We start from the raw sequence: 19,467 nt of genomic DNA, 5'->3' as shown, positions 1-19,467 counted from the left end.
CGTCACTGGACAAAATCAATGGCACAGATTGATTTCCCTCACTTCTCGCCCTAAAATGATTTCTCTTCTGAACCATCCCCTATATATATATATATAAAGAAAACTAAATGTAATCGCGTGACACGCGGGTTCTTATGTTAGAATTTAGAGCAATATAGTTATTGTTTAAACATACAAAACATCCATTAACAAAACTGGATATATGTTTAGCAGAGTGATCCATATAAATTTAACCATAGATAAACTCAAACTCAATCTAATTAGCATATGCAAGTCATATTATATAACAAATCAAACAAAACATATCAAAAGGTTATCCCCTCTAAACTTATCATTTACAGTCTTGCCTTCTTTTTGTTTAACCAATCATGTCATGACAAACCGCCCACTCACTTCTTTTTTGTTTTTTTTTCTTCTCTCTCTACTATATATAATACACAAGTTAGAGACCTCTTAAATTTTAAAAGATACCTTTTTTGTTGCTCAATGTACAAAACACAATGCATGAAATTAAGACTTTTAAGAGATAGATGTGTCATTTGCTCACGTTACCCACCATAACATTTGATTTCTAAAATATTTGTTACATATTTGCCCCCTAAGCTTTAATCAATTTAAACAATAGTTACAATTTTAACCCATTATCTTTATTCATGTTTTTGACAACTTATTATTTTTTTTGTTTTCTTCTTATATCTTTTAATATGTTATGTTTTTAAAAAAATCAAAACGCACCACCGCGACGTGCTTATTTTTGTCAACGTTTCGATATAAATATTGTTCAAAACCGAAGCCTGAAATATAATGTACAATTCATTGATGCATTAATGTACAAGTCTATACTTCTTTATCTATTCTATATATTAATTATAATTATATATAAAACCTTTTATACTCTACAGTCTCTGTGCAGTGGTACGGTTCTCTACGATTTTACCCCACTCTCAAGTATCATCCTCCTTTTCCAGATTTGATTTTAATCAAACAAACGACATCACTTTATCTTTCAAATTGTAAACGCTCCCATGACGCCTACTTTGAAATCGATTGCATCGTCGCCAATACAACCTATGACTTCTAATATCGAATGCCGCTTCTCTCTCTCTCTCAACTGTCACTGGCAACAATGACCAGAGGTCAGGTTGGATCCTGTCAATTGCGGTTTTATCAAGCTTTAATTAAAACAAACCTGAGGTTAGTTTGGATCTCACATTATGTAATAGGATTATTAGTGTAAAATAGTATTAAGCTTTGTTTGGCCTAGCTTTTTTAACAAAGTTTATAGTTCTTTTAACTTTTTTTACAAAATAAGCTTAACTTGGTGTTTGGCTTAGCCTTTTAAACTTATGCTTACTAGCTTATATAAGCTAATTTGAAGAAGCATATTTGATGATAGTTTTTTTATCTTATTTGTGTAAGGATGTATGTTACTCATTTGCTCTCAAATGGTGATGGATTAATAATTCTTGAATCAACTTATTACTATAACAAATTAATGAATGGTAGATTTAACAAATTATTAAACGCATAATTAATAAGAGACAAATGGTGGATAATTAATAAGAGACAACTTATTACTGTAACAGTTTAACAACTTATTGACGCATAACTAATAAGAGGAAAATGGTGGATTTTTGGAGAAAGGCAAATGGTGGATAAATATTACGTTGTTGATGTTGGATATCCAAATACTAGAGGTTATCTTGCTCCATATAAAGGAACCAACATTCGTTATCATATATCAGATTTTCGTCGTGGAAAAACGGTTGCTAGTCGTGCTCCTAAAGGACCTAAAGAGATATTTAACTATCATCATTCATCATTGAGAAATGTCATTGAAAGAACTTTTGGAGTATGAAAAGCTAGCTGGGAGATATTACAACATATGCATGCCAATTACACCTATGAGACACAAGTGAAGATCGTGCTAGCATATATGGCAATTCATTATTATATTAGAAAAAAAGATACATGTGATGAAGGATTTAACAAGGCGCAACAAGAATCTTACACTTCAAATAATGGTATTGATAGTCGAGGATCTAGTGACATTAATGAAATAAATGAAGACACAAGTACACAACGTAGAATAGATGATTTATACATGAGTGCAGTTAGAGATATGATTGCAGGAGATTTAACCAAACCAAGATAAATGTTTATTGAATATTAATGTATTTTTGTAGAAGTTTTACTTTATTCTCGATATAAATTTATCCAAAAATGATGGTATAAGTGTATAACTCATAAAAACAAAGTAGATACATACAAAATATAAGTTATGTGATAATATGTAACCATGCCCCTTTTGGTCATTTTACTAACATAAGCTAAATAAAAAAAAAGCTAACACAAACACTTAAAAGAGCTTATTAACTTGTAGAATATAAGCTAATTCAAACACTTAAAAAGAGCTTATCAAATAATAGTAAATATGCTATAAGCTACTTTAAAATATAAGTATAAGCTAAAAAATAAAAACTAGGCTAAACACCCCTCTTAATAACACTTGTCATTAGTTGATTCCAAATTACAAGAAGGGAGTTCTATAAAAACAATTGAAAGGGATGCTCATATACTAGTGAGTGAGGCCTATTTGGGTGTTATTGGGTGTTAATAAAAAAATGAGGAAAAAAAGGCTAAGGTGAAAGATGCATTGAACCATTATTTAAAAATATTGATTTTTGAGAAGGTGGAAGTTAAAGTTTAAAAAGAAAACAAAACCAACTTCAAGCCACCTGCTCCCGTAAAGGTGGTTAATAATTTTGGTATTTTTGCCGAACCACCAAAAAAGTGGTTGCATTTATTTTGTTTTACTTGTATTTTTTAATTTAAAGGTAAATGCATGAGTAAACTTACAACAATTATGTACTTTTGTCATAAAACAAAATACCTTTTTGAAAGTAATTCATATTAAAAATATGATGTTTTTAATATAAACTTGTAAATAAGTAATCAAAAAGCTAAAAGTAGTTATTTTGATTTCTATCAATTAAGTGGTAAGCATCTAAGCTGATCGTAAAATACTAATAAAAGAAAATGTTGAAGCTTAGGTGTCAGGCCTACATTTCTCTTAATTTCTAATCTCCCATCTCATTCATTCTAGCTATCCATGGGTCATGAGTCAAAATCATTTTGTCAAGCGGGTTATAACATAGTATGGATTTTATAACATAGTGTCATTTTCATACTTGAAGTTTGACCAACTACGCAATTTTAGCATATTTTTTAAATATCTTGCAAATCCACAACTGACGTTTCAAAAACCATGTTATTTTAGTAATTTTCGTTAACCCATTTGTTTTTCCTTTAAGTCTACATTAAATTAATTCATAAGTATTTTGAAAATCACAATTGAAATAAAAGACTTTTTTTTTACTTTTATCGTTTGATAAATCCCGTGTAATACACGGTTCAAAAGCTAGTTAGATATATTATGAAGAAACACTAAGTGAACCTAGATTAGTCAAATTAATATCTTATCTGGGTACAAGGATAATGTCATAGCAATCGGGTAGTTGCTAATGATTTTTGCAAGACAAAACATCGTGAGCTCGCTACAAGAAGTGGTATGGTAAGTTGTGAGTGTAAAATGGGAGAGAATAGAATGTCTTTACCGTTGGGTTTTGCCTTCTATTTATAGCCAAAAGGGTGGAGACGATTTGGTCAGCTGTCACCGTCTTTGGATCCTTCTATTCGTTGTGGTTTTGCACATTGTGGGCTCCTGATTGGTTAAGACAGTTGGGTGTCCATAATGTTTGTCTCCTGATAGGCCCATTGTGCACATCTGTCCTTTGTGTATTATCTGTCTCCTTATAGGGTTTCTGCAGATCGTGTTTGGCAATATCGTTCCACCGTCCGCTTGTGCCTTTCGTGGATGACTGCGTTGCATGTTATAACCTTTCCGTGGTGTTTAGTTTTTGTCCTTCTCACGAGGGACCTTAGCTCTACATATTTGCATCTGGTTGTCTATGTCAGGCAAATTATATCTATACTGCCATGGAATCGTAAATCCTCTTTAATTTCAAAATCTTCATAATTGTCGTGCACAAACTTGATCCACGTTTTACTTTAAAAATCATCTTATTGATTATGATTTGATAACTATTGAGATAAAAAAAAATGTTTACTTGTGTTGGTATTCAAGTATTTAACTATTTTTTATAAATATAATTGATAAAAACATAAATAACATGTTTTATTTTCTGATAATATGTTAATCATGAATTCAAACATTGAACACGTAACAAAGTTTTAATCTAAATTCTTGAATGTTGAAATTTGGGGTATACCCACATATATATAACATCACTGACGTAATATCGGTGAAAACAAGAAAGAAGAAGAAAAAGAAGAATAATGTCAATGAGAGACATCTAAGAAAAATCTAATGAATGCACCAATTATTTAAGGGTTGGCTTTATAAAAAGAATATCATTTCCCACGATGTTTTTGGATGGTCGTGACTTGTGAGTGGAGAAATACATAATTTTTTAATGTTTTTTTTAAGTGGTTATTAATAGAGGATAATGAATAGATAATGATAAAAGTATAAAAAAAATACTGAAGTCTGGAACAAAAGCATGATAATTTTGATATTTTAGTTAAAGAGGTCTATTTTTTCTTTTCGGGCGGTTAAAGTTTTATTAATAAAAACAAGGCTAGTAAGAAGCTAGACAGGACGGACAAAATTACAAACCGATCTAGAGAAACAACCCCCAAATGCGGCACAAGACTAGAAAAGAGAAACACGCTACAACTAACCACACAAAGCAAAACAAGGAAGTTTTAAAGGGAGTGAGACGATGACAAACTCCCATGAACCGGTACGAAATCATGCTGCACTAAAGCACATATGCAAAGCGTCCTAATCGTCATACTACAACTTCACACTCCCACAGGAACCGTCGAGAACATAACCATTTCTATTGATCCTAATTATAAGTCGCCCTTATTTCTCTTAAGCTTTCTAAAAGAAAAAAAAACAAGTGGTGAAGGGATTATTTTCACATACTAGTGGGTGATCCGGAAGACTCGGAATGAGGCTATTTTCAAGGCTAGCGATTTGAAGACGAATCTTATTTTGACTCGATTTCTGATTTCTCTTTTTTGTGGATAGTTGGTCGAAACAATAATTAAAAGGTCCTTATGCTTATGATGTAATTGTTTGATGCTTGGTTAGCTATTTCTAACCATCATCTTTTTAGTATATATTGTTGTTAAAAAAAAAAGTCGCCCTTGTAGAGCATCAACCATGATACTATTGTTTTCGTTTTCAATTGTTCTCCAAGTATTTATATCATCATGGAAGAATTCTATATAGTTATGCAACTGAACTAAAAAAGAACAACCTTAATTTTTACTCTCTTGTGTTTTTGTATTGCTGTTAATTCTATGTTTCTAAAACATTGTGTTTTGATAAACCATAATAAGATAGTTTAGCCATGAAAAACTAGAGTAAAATAAGTGTGCACCACATTTAAAAATCGCACCCGATGAAAACCACTTCTTTTAGGTAAACAGCCAGAACATAGTTTTAGCAAACAAAAGACACTATAAAAAATTAATGTTTTTTTTTAAATTAACAAACTACGGTCTCATATAAGAAACCGTGCGCAACTTTAAATCTTTTTGTAAAACTGCCATTTTCATATATGGACGTTTCTGACAAAGAAACGCCTATTTTTATCAAAATCCTTTTATAATCTTATGTTTCTTCTATTACCATTCAAAGTAACAAACAAATATGATGGTTATCAGAGGTAATGACATATTACTGTGGGAGAGATTCTTATGGTTCTATAGAAGGGGATCAGCCAATTAGCATCACCATGTTTCATCATTACTAGTGCCATATCTTGAGTAGGAAAGGTACATGAAAAAATGGGAAGAAATATTGTCTTGCTCTTGCAATTAAGCATGATTGACCGGTAGTAGTGAGGCTCAGACGAAAACATACGAGAGAGGGACTCAATACATATAAAATTTACCGGCTCCGTCCATGCTGATTGGAACAACAAGATTTGGAATGCTATCGGTCGTTGGTTGGAGGTGTCTCTTCCGGATGATAAAGGGCCTAAAAGTATTTTAGAATGGTTGGATTTTTCAAGATGGGTGAAAAAGAAAAAAGATGTTATTGAGGTGATTATCTATACGGCATGGTGGACTATTTGGAGAGCTCATAATGATATTAATTTTGGTCAACTGTGACATTCGTCAATTTCGGGTCTTGTTTGTATTCGTTTTTGTATTTGTTTATTATGTAAACCGACCTAATTTTTAAACCGAAGCTTATGTTATAATCAAAATGATGGATTTATGTTACAATATTGTTTCACACTTGTTTGTTGGGTCTTGAAAACATCCTACCTTTATTTTTATTTATTTATTTATTTATTTTATTATTATTTTTTTGTTGTTTTGTGTTTTTGTCTTGATCCATTTTGCATGAAAACTCTTGTGTCTCACACCCATATTTGACCACCAACATTACCCTATATATACACCACATTTCCTCTTCATTTTCCCTTGCTACAACTCCAACAAAAAAAAAAAAAAAAAAAAACTCTCTCAAACATCAATGATTCAAGGTTATCTTCTTAAGTGTTCTTGAAGGATTTTGGTCTTTCATCTTAATTAGTTTATGTAGCCTTATTAATACTTGTTTATGGTTGTGCAATATATATATAATATACACCCCTTGTTTACCTTTGGTAGTTACTTCTCCGATTCCGGTCGGTGAGGTTTCGGACCCCATTAGGCAAGGCTTCATGGAGGACTTCGTGTCCTTGATATATATACATCTATATAACTTGTTCATACATATTAATCTTGCTTATTTTAGTTTGTTGGTCATGTTTACAAGTTCCATGGTTATGGGTTTTTAAGAGTCTATGCTTCGGTTTAACTGTAAATAGCTCTAAACCGTAAACCGAACTTTGTTACTAGTTTTGTTTGTTTAAACATACTTAGTGTTAGATCTAAGTTTCTAAAATCACTTTTACAAATTCTATGGTTATGGGTTTGTAGAATCTTACCTCGGTCTTAACCCGAAACATGATCCGAACCGAAAACCGAACTTTTGTTTAAAGACTTTATTGTTAACTTTTGGTATTTTTTTTATTTGTACATTATTATACAAGTTATTTAGTGTTTGGACATGTGGAAACCATCTATGAACTTGTTGTAAGATGGAAACCGAACCAAACCGATTCTTGCTCGCTTAAGATACACAAGTGTGTTTTTTTTAGCCATCAAGACTTGTATATTTCTTTAAAAATAGTTACAAATTGATTTTTAAATATTTTCTTAAGTACTTGGAAATGTTGGATCCAACTTGATCTCATAACAAAGTTTGGACCAACAAAACCGAACACTCGCTTAACGTGCGTTGTTAGTTCTAAAACAATGGAACTACATACTTGGTTAAATCTTATTAAATTTTATTGAGTTATCTCATAACATTCAATATTTTGGAAAGTTGACTTTGGGTTTGACCAATTATCAAGACCCGAACCGACAACCCGAACACTCGATAAAAAAAACCCGTTTTAGTATCTTTATTCCAAAGGGATTTTCATTCTTGCATTTTACCCACCTTATTACTTAACATAGGTTGAGTAAATATTAAGGTTAGATACTTTAACCCGGTTTCGAGCAAACTTACATTTTTAAAGGGTTATTATTATAAATTCTTAAATAATCACATTTTAAACCTTGAACTTTAATTATTTACATTTCTCAACATTTATTTTGTTTAAAGACCTTCAAGACAACCTTTCTAAATTCAAGACTTCTTTTCTTTTTAGGCATTGTGCGTTAAACTCGTCGTTCTGACAAATCTCCAAATTATCATCTTTCAAGTTTACTACTTGAAGGTGAGTACTTCATACCCCATTTTCCATTTTTTATTTTAGGGGTGACATTTCATACTTATTCAACAAAATGCTTTATATTTGAATCTTAAACCACAAACGTAGTATTCTTTTAAACATGTAAAACAACCATGGCTAGATCACATGCTCAGTTAATATAATTGAATATTTAAAATGTAATATTCTTTTAAACAACCATGGAATTGTGCCAGAACCCATCAAGTAGGCCAGAAACGATCCTCTGGTGAGCCATGGCTAGATCACATGCTCAGTTAATCACACCCTGGTTTCATGGTCATGACTTGTCAACCAGACATGAATTTTTTTCTTATTAGAAATCAATAATACAGTGATACGAGCCTATAAAACCGATCATGTTCAAGTAAGGTTGTAAACACTTCAATGTTTGTTGTGATTGCTTAACCTGTCATGAGTTACATATAATTTATATATATTATCAAGCCACAATTAGATAGAATTGGTTTTATGATAACTACCAAGCTTAGTGAGGCAATAAAGAGTGATAGTGGAAAGTTATAAAAATGATCTCTACGCTCTCCGGAGGTCGTTTGAATCCAACCATGTAGATAGAGGAAAACCCCTACTGAGGCGGCTCTAATACATATATGAAAACCGATTAGTTTCATTGTTATAATAGTGTACGTATATGTATTGGCATAACATTCACTCAAGGGTTTAAATCCTATAGATTGTAGGTATATGTGCTTTATGTAGAAACAAAAAATAAAAAAATACGGGAGTAAACTTTTTTTTTTGTTATGACATTTAACTTTATTTGCAGTTTAACCTTTTAGACTAACAACATCCATTATCATAATGGTAGATATGACAGTGAAATTCGAATCCAGTGGGAATACCTTGAAACCCAACATAACTGGGACGGATCTTACCCATCCTATTAAGGTTTGTGATGGGTCTGTGATTAGTTTTGAAATTTTTTTCGTGGGTTTGAGATGAGTCTGGGATTTCTAATAACCCGATTACCTGACTCAATTACATGATCATATAACCGAAGCACCAAACATAATTATATATATATAACTGTGTTGTGTTTGTTTCATTGTTTTATAAAACCCTAACTAAATTAATAAAAAAATTGAATTAGGAAAAAAAACACTAACTAAATTGATAAAAAATTGAATTAGAAAAAAAAAACTAACTAAATTGGTAAAAAAAACTGAATTAGAAAAAAAAAATTTTCTTAAAAATAGGGCTGTCAATTTATGACATGAACCTGTTAACACGATACGACACGACACGGGTTTTAACGGGTTTGGGTTTGAGCTTAACAGGTTTCGTGTCTTAAACAGGTCGACCTGTTTAAGACATGTTTAAATTCGTGTCCTAACAGGTTAAAGACCTGTTAACCTGTTAGTAACCCGTATAGATTTTTATTTTAAAAAATATATATATATACACTCCTAAAGTCTTAAACATAAAGTCATATTTACAAACGGCATGCCATTAACGCCCGTCAGAACCCTATATTATGTTTTTTTATGGATGTTATGCATTGATTATATGGTTTTTTGTTTAAAGTATACTATGGATTTGCCGTATTTTGTTTCAAGCATGTTATGGATTTGTGGTTTTTTTGTTTCAAATATGTTAAGGATTATCTATTAATTAAGAGTTTTATGCTCGTTTTGAATATTTTGGTTTCGTTACAAATGTATTATTCATTGTGTCTTTAAAAGGGGGTTCCTTAACAGGTCTTAACAGGTTAACCTGTTACTAAACAGGTTCGTGTTCGTGTTTGGAAAAAATGACACGATTAGTTATCGTGTCGTGTTCGTGTTTAGCACAACATGTCATCGTGTTTTATCGTGTCGTGTCTTATCGTGTCGTGTCCGACATGTTATGACAGCTCTACTTAAAAATCGTCTGTAAACGAAATCAAAAACCAATGACTTGCAGTTTGCAAAACCAACAAGTTACCAATTAGACCGGCGCACGTTTTGTAGATAGCATGGTTCCCTTTTAATTTATAAGGTGGTTCACTCTATTATCTTCTATATATCAATACACTATTATTTTGAAACTCGGGTGGTTCCGGGGAACCACCCATTTGTTAAGTAGATTCGCCCCTGTATCTGTCGTCCGTCTCACCGCCTCTATCATTATTAGGATTTGGGGCTCTTTAGTGGTGGTCGGAAAATTCAGTTCACGGTGGTTGCCGACAATGATTTTGCAGATTTTAGTGTCGCCGGATAATGTTGTTGGCGATGTTGATCGATGCATGGAGGATGGAGAGTGAGGTGGGTCGGGAAGGGTATGTTTTACTTATACTTTTCTTTTTCTTTATAAAGGTTTTATTGTTTTTCTAAATAAAGATTTTATATAAAAAAGAAAAAGGTTTTAGTCTTTTCTTAATAAAAGTTTAACGGATATTTTGAATGACCCTTAGTGAACTGGACGGAAATAGTGAGTTAGAAACCATCAGGACGAAAATGGTAAAAGAAACTTTTGGACGGAAATGACAAAATTGACAAACTACAAGACACTTCTCTTGACAATTTTTTTTTCTTTTCTTTTTTCGAATTGAATGCATCATGAAGTTAGAAGGTCTTGTTTTTTTAGGTTGAATTGGATAATTTTATGGTAGTTACTTTTTTTCAATTGATTATTTATATATTGTCAAAACCCGATAGAAACCCGATTGGTTTTGGGTTGGGTTTACCCAAGACGTATTTTTAATTAACTAACAGGTATACCTGAAACTCACGGGTATGCCAGATAAACCTGATAAATACCCGATGGGTCTGGAGATATCTAGACTCGACCCATTACCATCCCTACGTAACGGAAGATAACGGGTACAAAAAACCAAAACCACAATCAAGTTTAAACTTTAAGGGTCACATGCTTTATTTAAAAGATATCTCAGAAGGTTGCGGCACAAATTCTTATTCTTGATTTCAATAAACCCTAATTCTGAATCGAGATATCTCAAAAGGTTTGCGTCTTCAACTCTCTTTCACAAATTCTTATTCTTAATTTCAATAAACCCTAATTCTGAATCTATTGTTTCTCTGTTTTCTAATTTAGGGTTTTAGTTTTGTTATTTGTTAAATTGCATCGAAACCTCTAAATTTATCAGCAGTTTGATTCGATTTTTGCTTTAATTTCGTGATTATGATTAATTGTTTCTTTTTTTGCTGCTGATTTAAGGTTTTAGGTTTTGCATTTCCCACTTTTTATATCTAATATGTAAACGAGCTGAGCCGAGTTCGAGCTCGGTTCGTTTCGAGCTTTTTCCCTAAAGTTAGAGCTTGGCTCTAGTTTATTATTTATTAATTTATGCACATTTTAATTACCTTTATATATTTCGAGAAACCCTTAAACGAGCTCGTTTGTCCAAAAGAGTTAAAACTTAAAGATACACAAGGCTCGAGCTCGGGCTCGTTAACTAAACAAGCTTTGTTTTGAGGCTTGGCTTGTTTCGAGTTTTTCTTGATTTGATCATGAGTGGCCTGGCTCGTTTCGAGCTCTTTTTCTAAAGTTTGAGCTTGGCTCTTGTTTATTATATATTAAATTTATACACATTTTTATTACCTTTATATATTTCGAGAAAACCCTTAAACGAGCCTAAGCTCAGCTCGAGCCCGGTTGTCCGGGTATGGTAAGTGCCTTGTATTTTATTTTTCATTTGTTTTTTAATATTAGTTTGCCATGGCTTCGGCCATTTTATTCACAAGGCTCGTTAAAGCTCGATCTTCCCATATAAGGCTAGGCTTGTTTCGAGCTTTTTATCTATCCTATCACGAGTGGCTTGGGTTGTTTGCACCTCTGCTTATTAGTTCTTTTTATTTGGACCAAATTGCAGCAAGGATGGTGAATCCTCACTTTGATGATACCATTAAGGTTATTGGGGTGGATGCTGATGGTAAAAAGTATGACAAAGGTAAAAAAAGGTTTGATTTTTGGTTAATTATATTATTCATCTTTTCTTGTGAAAATATAATAGTGGTATAAACATGCCATCAGTTTCGCGTGTTCAAGCAAAAGGGGAAGAATCTGATATGCACATTGTGCTAGATGTGAACTCACAGTTGTACCCTATGCACGCGGGAGAGAAATATCGGATGGCTTTGTCTCAAACTTTGAACGAGGATGGATCGGCTGTTGTAGCCGGTTCGGAGGTAAGTTATTATTTACAACATGATATTTTAATGGTTTTCATTTATGAGCGGTGTTTGGTTCGTTGGAGTTCGATGATAACAGTTGAGAATAAAGGGAATTGGAATTGACCAAACACATCACAATTCCAATTTCTTTGACAGATTTCAATTCCTCAAAACACCCCCCTCTCTTTGGCTTTAGCAGTAACTGATATTATTTAATGCTACCTGTAGCGGTTTCCGTTAAAAGGAATCTAAATTATATTCCTAATCTGTGAACTCGTTAGAATTGGAATATGTGATATCACGTTTGCTTACAGGGAAGCAAGACATCACTGGCCGATCGATTTGAGTACGTGATGCACGGGCTATTATACAAGATCTCAGATGATAAGAACCAGAGTGGTGATGTTGAAGTGTATGTATCTGTTTACTTTCATTTGCATATATGTTTATATTCGATTTCATAATTTGTGTTATAACTAACTTTTGTGAATCTAAAGGGCTGTATACATATCATTTGGAGGGCTTCAACTGCTAATGAAGGGTGCACCCGCGAAGATGGGTAAGTTTAAGGTTGATCAAAGGTTGTTTCTTCTTCTACTCAAGGAATAAATGTTGGAACTCGGTTCGTGTTATTGGATTGGATGTTTTATCATGGTACTTTGAACGGGTATTTGTTAATTAGTTAAAACTGATTACTCTTTTGTGTCACTTTACATATGTGGCGGTCGATGTTGGTAGTTATAAATTTAAAAAAAAATTAGACTGGTTTTTAGCATACTTGACCTGAAAAGTCAAAGGGCTGTAAAACCCACACCCATTGATCAAATGAACTGACATTAATGAAACAATTATTGAAATAGGCTAGGTTTAGAGTTGGGTTGAAGTACAACTGGTGGGTTTGTAGCAACTAGCAAGTTTGTATGGGATTGTAGTTGGGGTTTGGAAGCTGTTGGATAGTTATCACTTATCATGCACATAGCACTCACTACAAGTTATCCGGAAACTTTGATTTTGTCGGCTAAAAAATGACTCGTTTGACTTTGAGCGAGTCAAAAGTTACTAATACCAGTGGCTCAAAACTTTGATTCCAAATTGACCAAAATTCCAAAAATGTCTTCAAAAGAATTTGGTCCGCGTCAAACTTTTAAAACACAAGTGCACCTTTTCAACCCGTACCTGAAATAACAATTGAGTCATTTCAATCCTGATTTTAAGCATTTACTGAAATTACCCTTCCGGTCAAAAACTGTAATTTGACATAAGTAAACTGTAATTTGGTTATTAAGCATGATATTAAAGCATGTTTACAAAATTTGGGGAAATTATCATAAGAGCATAAGTGTAACTAACCAGATTCCAAAAGGGTGCCATCTCGTGTTCAGGTCGCATCAGACCCGTCAACCCACAAACATGCATTATACATATAATTAAAAAATATGAAGCTTTGCATACATGTGGCATAACTTAATTACCCCTGTTAGTTAAGTACACGCACTCTCATATTTGTTTATGATCCTTATACCTCTGCGACACTAAACACACTGGTATAGAGTTTTATGACTGCTCTTGATATACTTTCATGAACCATAATGTACATAGTGGCTATTATCATGTCAAGTGACTTAAGAATTAATTCTTCATAAAAGATATATTTATACCCTGAGGTTCAAAATCAAACGGTCATCCAGCTGGTTACTAATATTAAGCTCGCAACTCACATACAATAGAATTATAATATGGATTTATTTTTTCAGTCTTGTAAAAGTTAGTAACTACTGCCCCTTACAAAAACCTCATATATGTTTCAATTTCAATAGACAAGAAGCAGGTTCTATGGTGAAAATTAGCATGCCAAAACTTAGTCATGGGCTCATGGTATGTGGTGCAAGGAAGGGTCAAGTAGCACCTTGTTCATAGACGCTCCGGTTAGGGAAAATACCAAAACAGAAATGGCAAGTAAATTTTAATATGATAGAAACTAAAAATCGAAAGCTTTAATTTCTGAAAATAAAACCCAATTCGAGATGGGGAATCTCCGATTACAAGTAATACGATAACAATTTCAAATTCTAGCCTAACTAATTGATAAACCTAGTAACCTATAAATAAGCTACCACTACTAGTAACTGCAACTAAACCTCCCACTCAGCCACGTTTCTTGTTCTGCAAACTGCCATTTAACCCATGGGTTGGAACCTTCTTTTCTTTAGGGTAGGTTTGACCCACTGGAACTCCTAGGTACGTATCATAATATCTCGAAGAATAAATATATAAAAATCTTATTTCACCTAATTATCCTTGCTGAGGTATTGTCAGGAGACATGATCACAACTGGTATGTCTTTCAGTATTTTCTTATTCCTGCAAGTACAAAAATTATAGAAACATTAGTTCATAGATTGTTTCATATATATTAACTCTAGGAAAGAAAATGTAACTAACATGAGTCTTTCAAAGATCCACTTCATAATCCCTGTGCTCCAAAGGTTTCCTTTGCACCGGTGGTCCTTTGACTGCAAATATAGTTTACATTATTCTTCTCACAGCTAGAAAACCAACGCGAAACATAAACGAACTTTTCGTCAAACGGTTCATCGAACATTTGGTTCGTTTACTTTGAATCACTTCGCATCATTACATATACCTTGTTAACATTGAACCTGATTCGTCAAAGGAACCAACATCATCAGACTTAATATGAATAATGAGTGTAATCCAGATTTACATTGTTTAACAAGAGGGTATTTTGGTAAATGTGTATTTTTTTTTGTTAAAGTATCACTAACTAATGGCAAGTTAAATTCAATATATTTTTAGTTAATTTGCTTTTTTAATTTTAATTCAACCCAAATTCTCATCGTTCATCATTAACCCAATTTGATTGAACCAGTTCTTAAAAGATTTTTATGCATGTTATTTTTATCGATTAACCACACGCTCAAGCATCAGCATATTCTGTTGGTGCATGCTTGTGCCAGTAGTTCATAGGTTTATGTTTGTTTATCAGGCATGCAATTGATACAATGGTTTTGGTTTGTTATGCTTATGTTTGTTTAGGCAGAGGCGAAGTTGTAATTTGAGCGAAGTTAGATAGTGGGGTGAAGTTGTGATAACTTCGCCAGATCTGTAATAGGCGAAGTTGTGTAGTATATAAACACAACTTTGACCTAGGGTGTAGGTTGGTTGTTCTCTTCGCGTCTAGCCGGTTTTAGCTTGAAGTATTGATTGTTTAAAAAAGTTATAAATCGATACTAGAAGTTTTTGTTTGATTTTGTTGTCTCATACACATTCTTATATCTATACGGCACTCGTAAACGAAGACTAAGGGGATTCCGCACCCTTAGAGTTCGTGACCATCTCGTTACCGATCCATTCCAGGGTACATATTCTTTTTCTCTATTTCCCAAATTTTATTTTGTATGTCAACCTAATTATTGCACCACCAGTTGAAAATTTTGGTGCACGTTAGTTATAAACCATGATCCTACACTGATTATCTAATCTAATTTCTTTTTAAAATGGAAAATACTATTACAAACCCATCGCATTTAAAAAAACTTGCACTTAACCATAATAGAAAATAGCCTACACATCACACATGGAATCATTCATACTTCTAATTATCTATGTTTTAAAAACTTTATTTTACTCATACCGGATTTAGTTAAAAAATGGTGTAACCGGTTGAACCGGAATACAACGGTAGGTTCAACCGGGTTGAATAATTTACCTTGTAATTTTATATAAATACAATTTTAACTCAAAAAATAACCCAAAAGTACATTAATAAACATCAAACTGAAGCAATATCATACATGAACAACGGTTGAGTGTTGAGTCATATAGAAAGTTTGTACTTTGTATACGAAATTAGTTGATTACAATGTAAATAAATCCACATTGGAATTGCATGATACAAAATGGTTGATTAACGAATTGTCGTTTACCGTGTTTACTCGTTTCAGTTTAAATAGCTATGTTAAAAGTCAATTTTAAAAAATACGGGCAACAAAAAATATAAAAAAATTGTTAGATTTAAAACCGGTTTGCCGGTTTAAACCGATATTTTTTTAAAAACCGGTGGTACGATGTTTAGCAAACCGCCCATAAATAATGGTCTCTAAATATCGGTTGCCTTACGAAAATCTGATATAATCGGTTCAACCGGCCGACACGTACCGATTTTTAAAGCATTGCTAATTATACTATTAAAATAAAACCATTTGAGCTGCACATATATTATATTTTATAGTGTAACTTTTGGTTAAAATATTTCTTCCCCCCTTACGTTTTTTTATTTCCCCCCATAAACATCCTCCTAAGTAGAGGTGTACAAAAAAAACCGGTTTGGAACCGGTTTTAGGCAAACCGAACCGAACCGGTTTGGGTTTAAAACCAGTTTTACCCAAACCGGTTCCCAAACCAACCCAAAACGTCATTTTTAGGACCGGTTCCCCTTAAGATCTACCAAACCGGTTTGAGAAAAACCGGTTTGAAACCTGCTAAAACCAGTTAAACCGGTTTATAAACCGAACCGAACCGACTTAACTAGGTTGGCCTATCTTGTGTCTAAACCGGTTTATAAACCGAACCAGTTTTGACCAGTGGTTGACCAAACCGGTTTGATTTATAAACCGGTTCGGTTTGGATTAAAAACCGGTTTTGTACACCTCTACTCCTAAGTTCGAACTTTCTAACCCAGCAAATAGCCCGGCCCAATAAAATGAAAACAAGCCCAGCACTCCATATTTGTTAATGAAAGTGAAACCCCTAAAATATTAAAATCCTAATAAAACAAAGAAGATGGCAGATGCAGATGGTTCAAGATTCAAGCGAGTAAGCAACCATCCAAGTTCAAGTTCGTATGATTCTTTATTTCTTTGTTTGTTGATTCTTTATTTCTTTGTTTTGGGTAATGTTCCGTATGCAAATGCAACTGTTCACTGTTAGAATTTAGAACTTAAAAGTTATGATTCATATTATTAATTTTTTTTTTGTCACTTGCTTGAATATTGTGAGAATTGATCTTTTACTAGAATTTATTGTCCTATAGGTGCTATGGAAAGTTTTTATAAACCAATCTCTGGACCTAGTTTAGTTGATCTAGATAATCTTCCTTGGGATCCCGCATATAGGAAAAGAATTTTGGATTGCCACCCAAATCAAAGAGATGAGATACGGAGAAAGTATTGGATTAATGAACCTTGCCAACCACGTGGTCATAAGTTCCCAAAAAGAAAGATGGGAAGTAAAGAGCAACATTTCAGTCTCACTTGGTTTGATAATCATGGTAATTGGTTAGAGTATAGAATAAAAGCAGACAAAGTATTTTGTTTGTGCTGTTACTTATTTGCAGATCATGTTGGAAACCAAGGTGGGCGTAATGTATTTTCAAAAGAAGGATTTAATTCTTGGAATAAACCGGAAAGATTAAGGTCACACGAAGGTGATGTTAGTAGTGCTCACAATAAAGCACTTAAAAGATGTGAAGATCTACCAAATAAAAAACAGTCTATCATCACCATTTTTCATAAGCAAGATGATATTGTGAAGAGAGCAAATCGACTTCGGCTAAATGCTACCATTGATGATTGCAGATTATGTTTGAAAAATGCATTATCCTTCCGTGGTCATGATGAAAGTAAAACGTCTCTTTGTAAAGGAAATTTCTTGGAAATATAGGACTTAATTTATAAGCATAGTGAGGAACTTCGTAAATTACCAAAAGTTGCAGGTAATAGTCAGTATTTATCTCCAAGTATTCAGAAAGATGCTGCTAATTGTTTTGAGGAAGAAATTCTAAATTCTATTTTCAAAGGCATGGTGATGATATGTTTGCTTTGCTGGTTGATGAGTCTAGTGATGTGTCAAAAAAGGAACAAATGGCAATTGTTTTGTGATATGTTGATATACATGGACTTGTTAAAGAGAGATTTGTTGATCTTGTTCATGTAATAGAGACATCTTCTTCGGCCCTCAAGTCCGCTATCGACACTTTTTTTTTGCTAAATATGGATTAAGTTTTAAAATGTTAAGAGGTCAAGGATACGATGGAGCAGATATTCTTGAAATATGAAACTAGCCCGGGTACAAGATGGAATTCTATATTTCACCCGGGCTAGTTTTTATATCTGATTTGATTACTAATTTACTCCATGTTTCAAGTATGCCACTACCAATGCGGTTTGCGGTTCCATACTTTAATCAACTCACACTGCTCTCACACTGCAAACCACGATGGATTAAGTTTTAAAATTTATGTTTAAAATGTTAAACTAACAGATATTCTCCGTGAAAATGAAAAAGAAAGGGTAGAAAAAGAAATTGGTAGTGGCATACTTGAAACAGGGAGTGAATTAAACCAAGAGCTTTCTTTTATACGACCCGTGATACGGAATTCTCATTACAAAATACTTTTACGTTTGGTTGATATGTTTCCCTCTATCATGAGCAGTGTTTTGAAACCCGGACCAAATCGGCCAACTCATATTTATGTTGAAAACTGTCAAATCAATCATTGGAGCATGGTTGCGTTGAAAACTGTCAAATCAATTTTTGGTGCACGTTGATTATAAACCACGATCCCTCTTAACATTTTAAAACTTATTCCATATTTTGAAAAAAACAAAAAGTGTCGATAGCAGATTTGAGGGCCGAAGAAGAAGTCTCTATTACATGAACAAGACCAACAAATCTCTCTATTAGAAGTCCATGTATATCAACATATCGCAAAACAATTGCCATTTGTTCCTTTTTTGACACATCACTAGACTCATCAACTAGCAAAGCAAATATATCATCATCACCAATGCCTTTGAAAATAGAATTTAGAATTTCTTCCTCAAAACAATTAGCAGCATCTTTCTGAATACTTGGAGATAAATACTGATTATTACCTAAACTTTTGGTAATTTACGAAGTTCCTCGTTATGCTTATAAATTAAGTCCCTTATTTCCAAGTTTCCTTTGCAAAGAGACATTTTACTTTCATCATGAATATCTGCTCCATCGTATCCTTGACCTCTTAACATTTTAAAACTTTTTCTAAGAAGTCCCATAAAAAAACCACGCGTTGCGTTTGCGAACTAACGCCAATTCAGTCGGAATCGACGTTGTCGTGACTAAATCGTACACAGAAAACCATGTGTTGTTGTGGTGAACAGACACAAGTTCGGTTGGTATCAGGTTACGACACAAAATTATAGCAATAAGTTAATTCTTCCACACTCAAAATATAATAAATTAACATATTCACATAAAAAAATGTAGCGTAAACCAAAAATACACGAACGTTGTGGTCGTGACCTGATGTGAATTCGCCTAGAATCGATGGAATAAAAAAACCCGCGGGGAAAAAAACCTTAGGTTGCGATTGAGAGCTAATGTGAATTTGGCCGGACCATTTGACGGTATCAACGGTAAAAAAAACCTGTATTTTACGGCAGC

The 19,467-nt window shown here is 33.2% G+C and overlaps 2 protein-coding genes and 1 non-coding gene across 3 annotated transcripts; 2 read left to right on the top strand and 1 right to left on the bottom strand.

Moving 5' to 3' along the window:
- Positions 1–8,055: 8,055 nt before the first annotated feature.
- Positions 8,056–8,266, bottom strand: LOC143585085 (small nucleolar RNA U3). The gene has a single exon (XR_013144490.1). It is a non-coding gene; the product is annotated as a small nucleolar RNA U3 (small nucleolar RNA).
- Positions 8,267–11,721: 3,455 nt separating this feature from the next.
- On the top strand, positions 11,722–12,671 carry LOC143585083 (DNA-directed RNA polymerases II and V subunit 8A-like). The gene is made up of 4 exons (XM_077066956.1): positions 11,722–11,799; positions 11,883–12,037; positions 12,337–12,434; positions 12,520–12,671. The coding sequence occupies exons 1-4, from the start codon at positions 11,727–11,729 to the stop codon at positions 12,629–12,631; spliced, it is 438 nt and encodes a 145-aa protein (XP_076923071.1). The 5' UTR covers positions 11,722–11,726; the 3' UTR covers positions 12,632–12,671.
- A 4,153-nt stretch (positions 12,672–16,824) lies between these two features.
- Positions 16,825–17,703, top strand: LOC143585076 (uncharacterized). Its single transcript, XM_077066950.1, has 3 exons — positions 16,825–16,966; positions 17,075–17,311; positions 17,378–17,703. Exons 1-3 carry the CDS (start codon positions 16,825–16,827, stop codon positions 17,701–17,703), a joined length of 705 nt encoding a protein of 234 aa, XP_076923065.1.
- Positions 17,704–19,467: the final 1,764 nt, after the last annotated feature.

Source organism: Bidens hawaiensis, unplaced genomic scaffold (genome assembly GCF_021521415.1).
Source record: "Bidens hawaiensis isolate Kalapana, Puna unplaced genomic scaffold, B.hawaiensis_p1.1 tig00033551_1, whole genome shotgun sequence".
In the NCBI taxonomy this organism is placed as follows: domain Eukaryota; kingdom Viridiplantae; phylum Streptophyta; class Magnoliopsida; order Asterales; family Asteraceae; genus Bidens; species Bidens hawaiensis.
The sequence above is the reverse complement of the archived record's forward strand: the minus strand, read 5'-3'. Positions and strand labels throughout refer to the sequence as shown.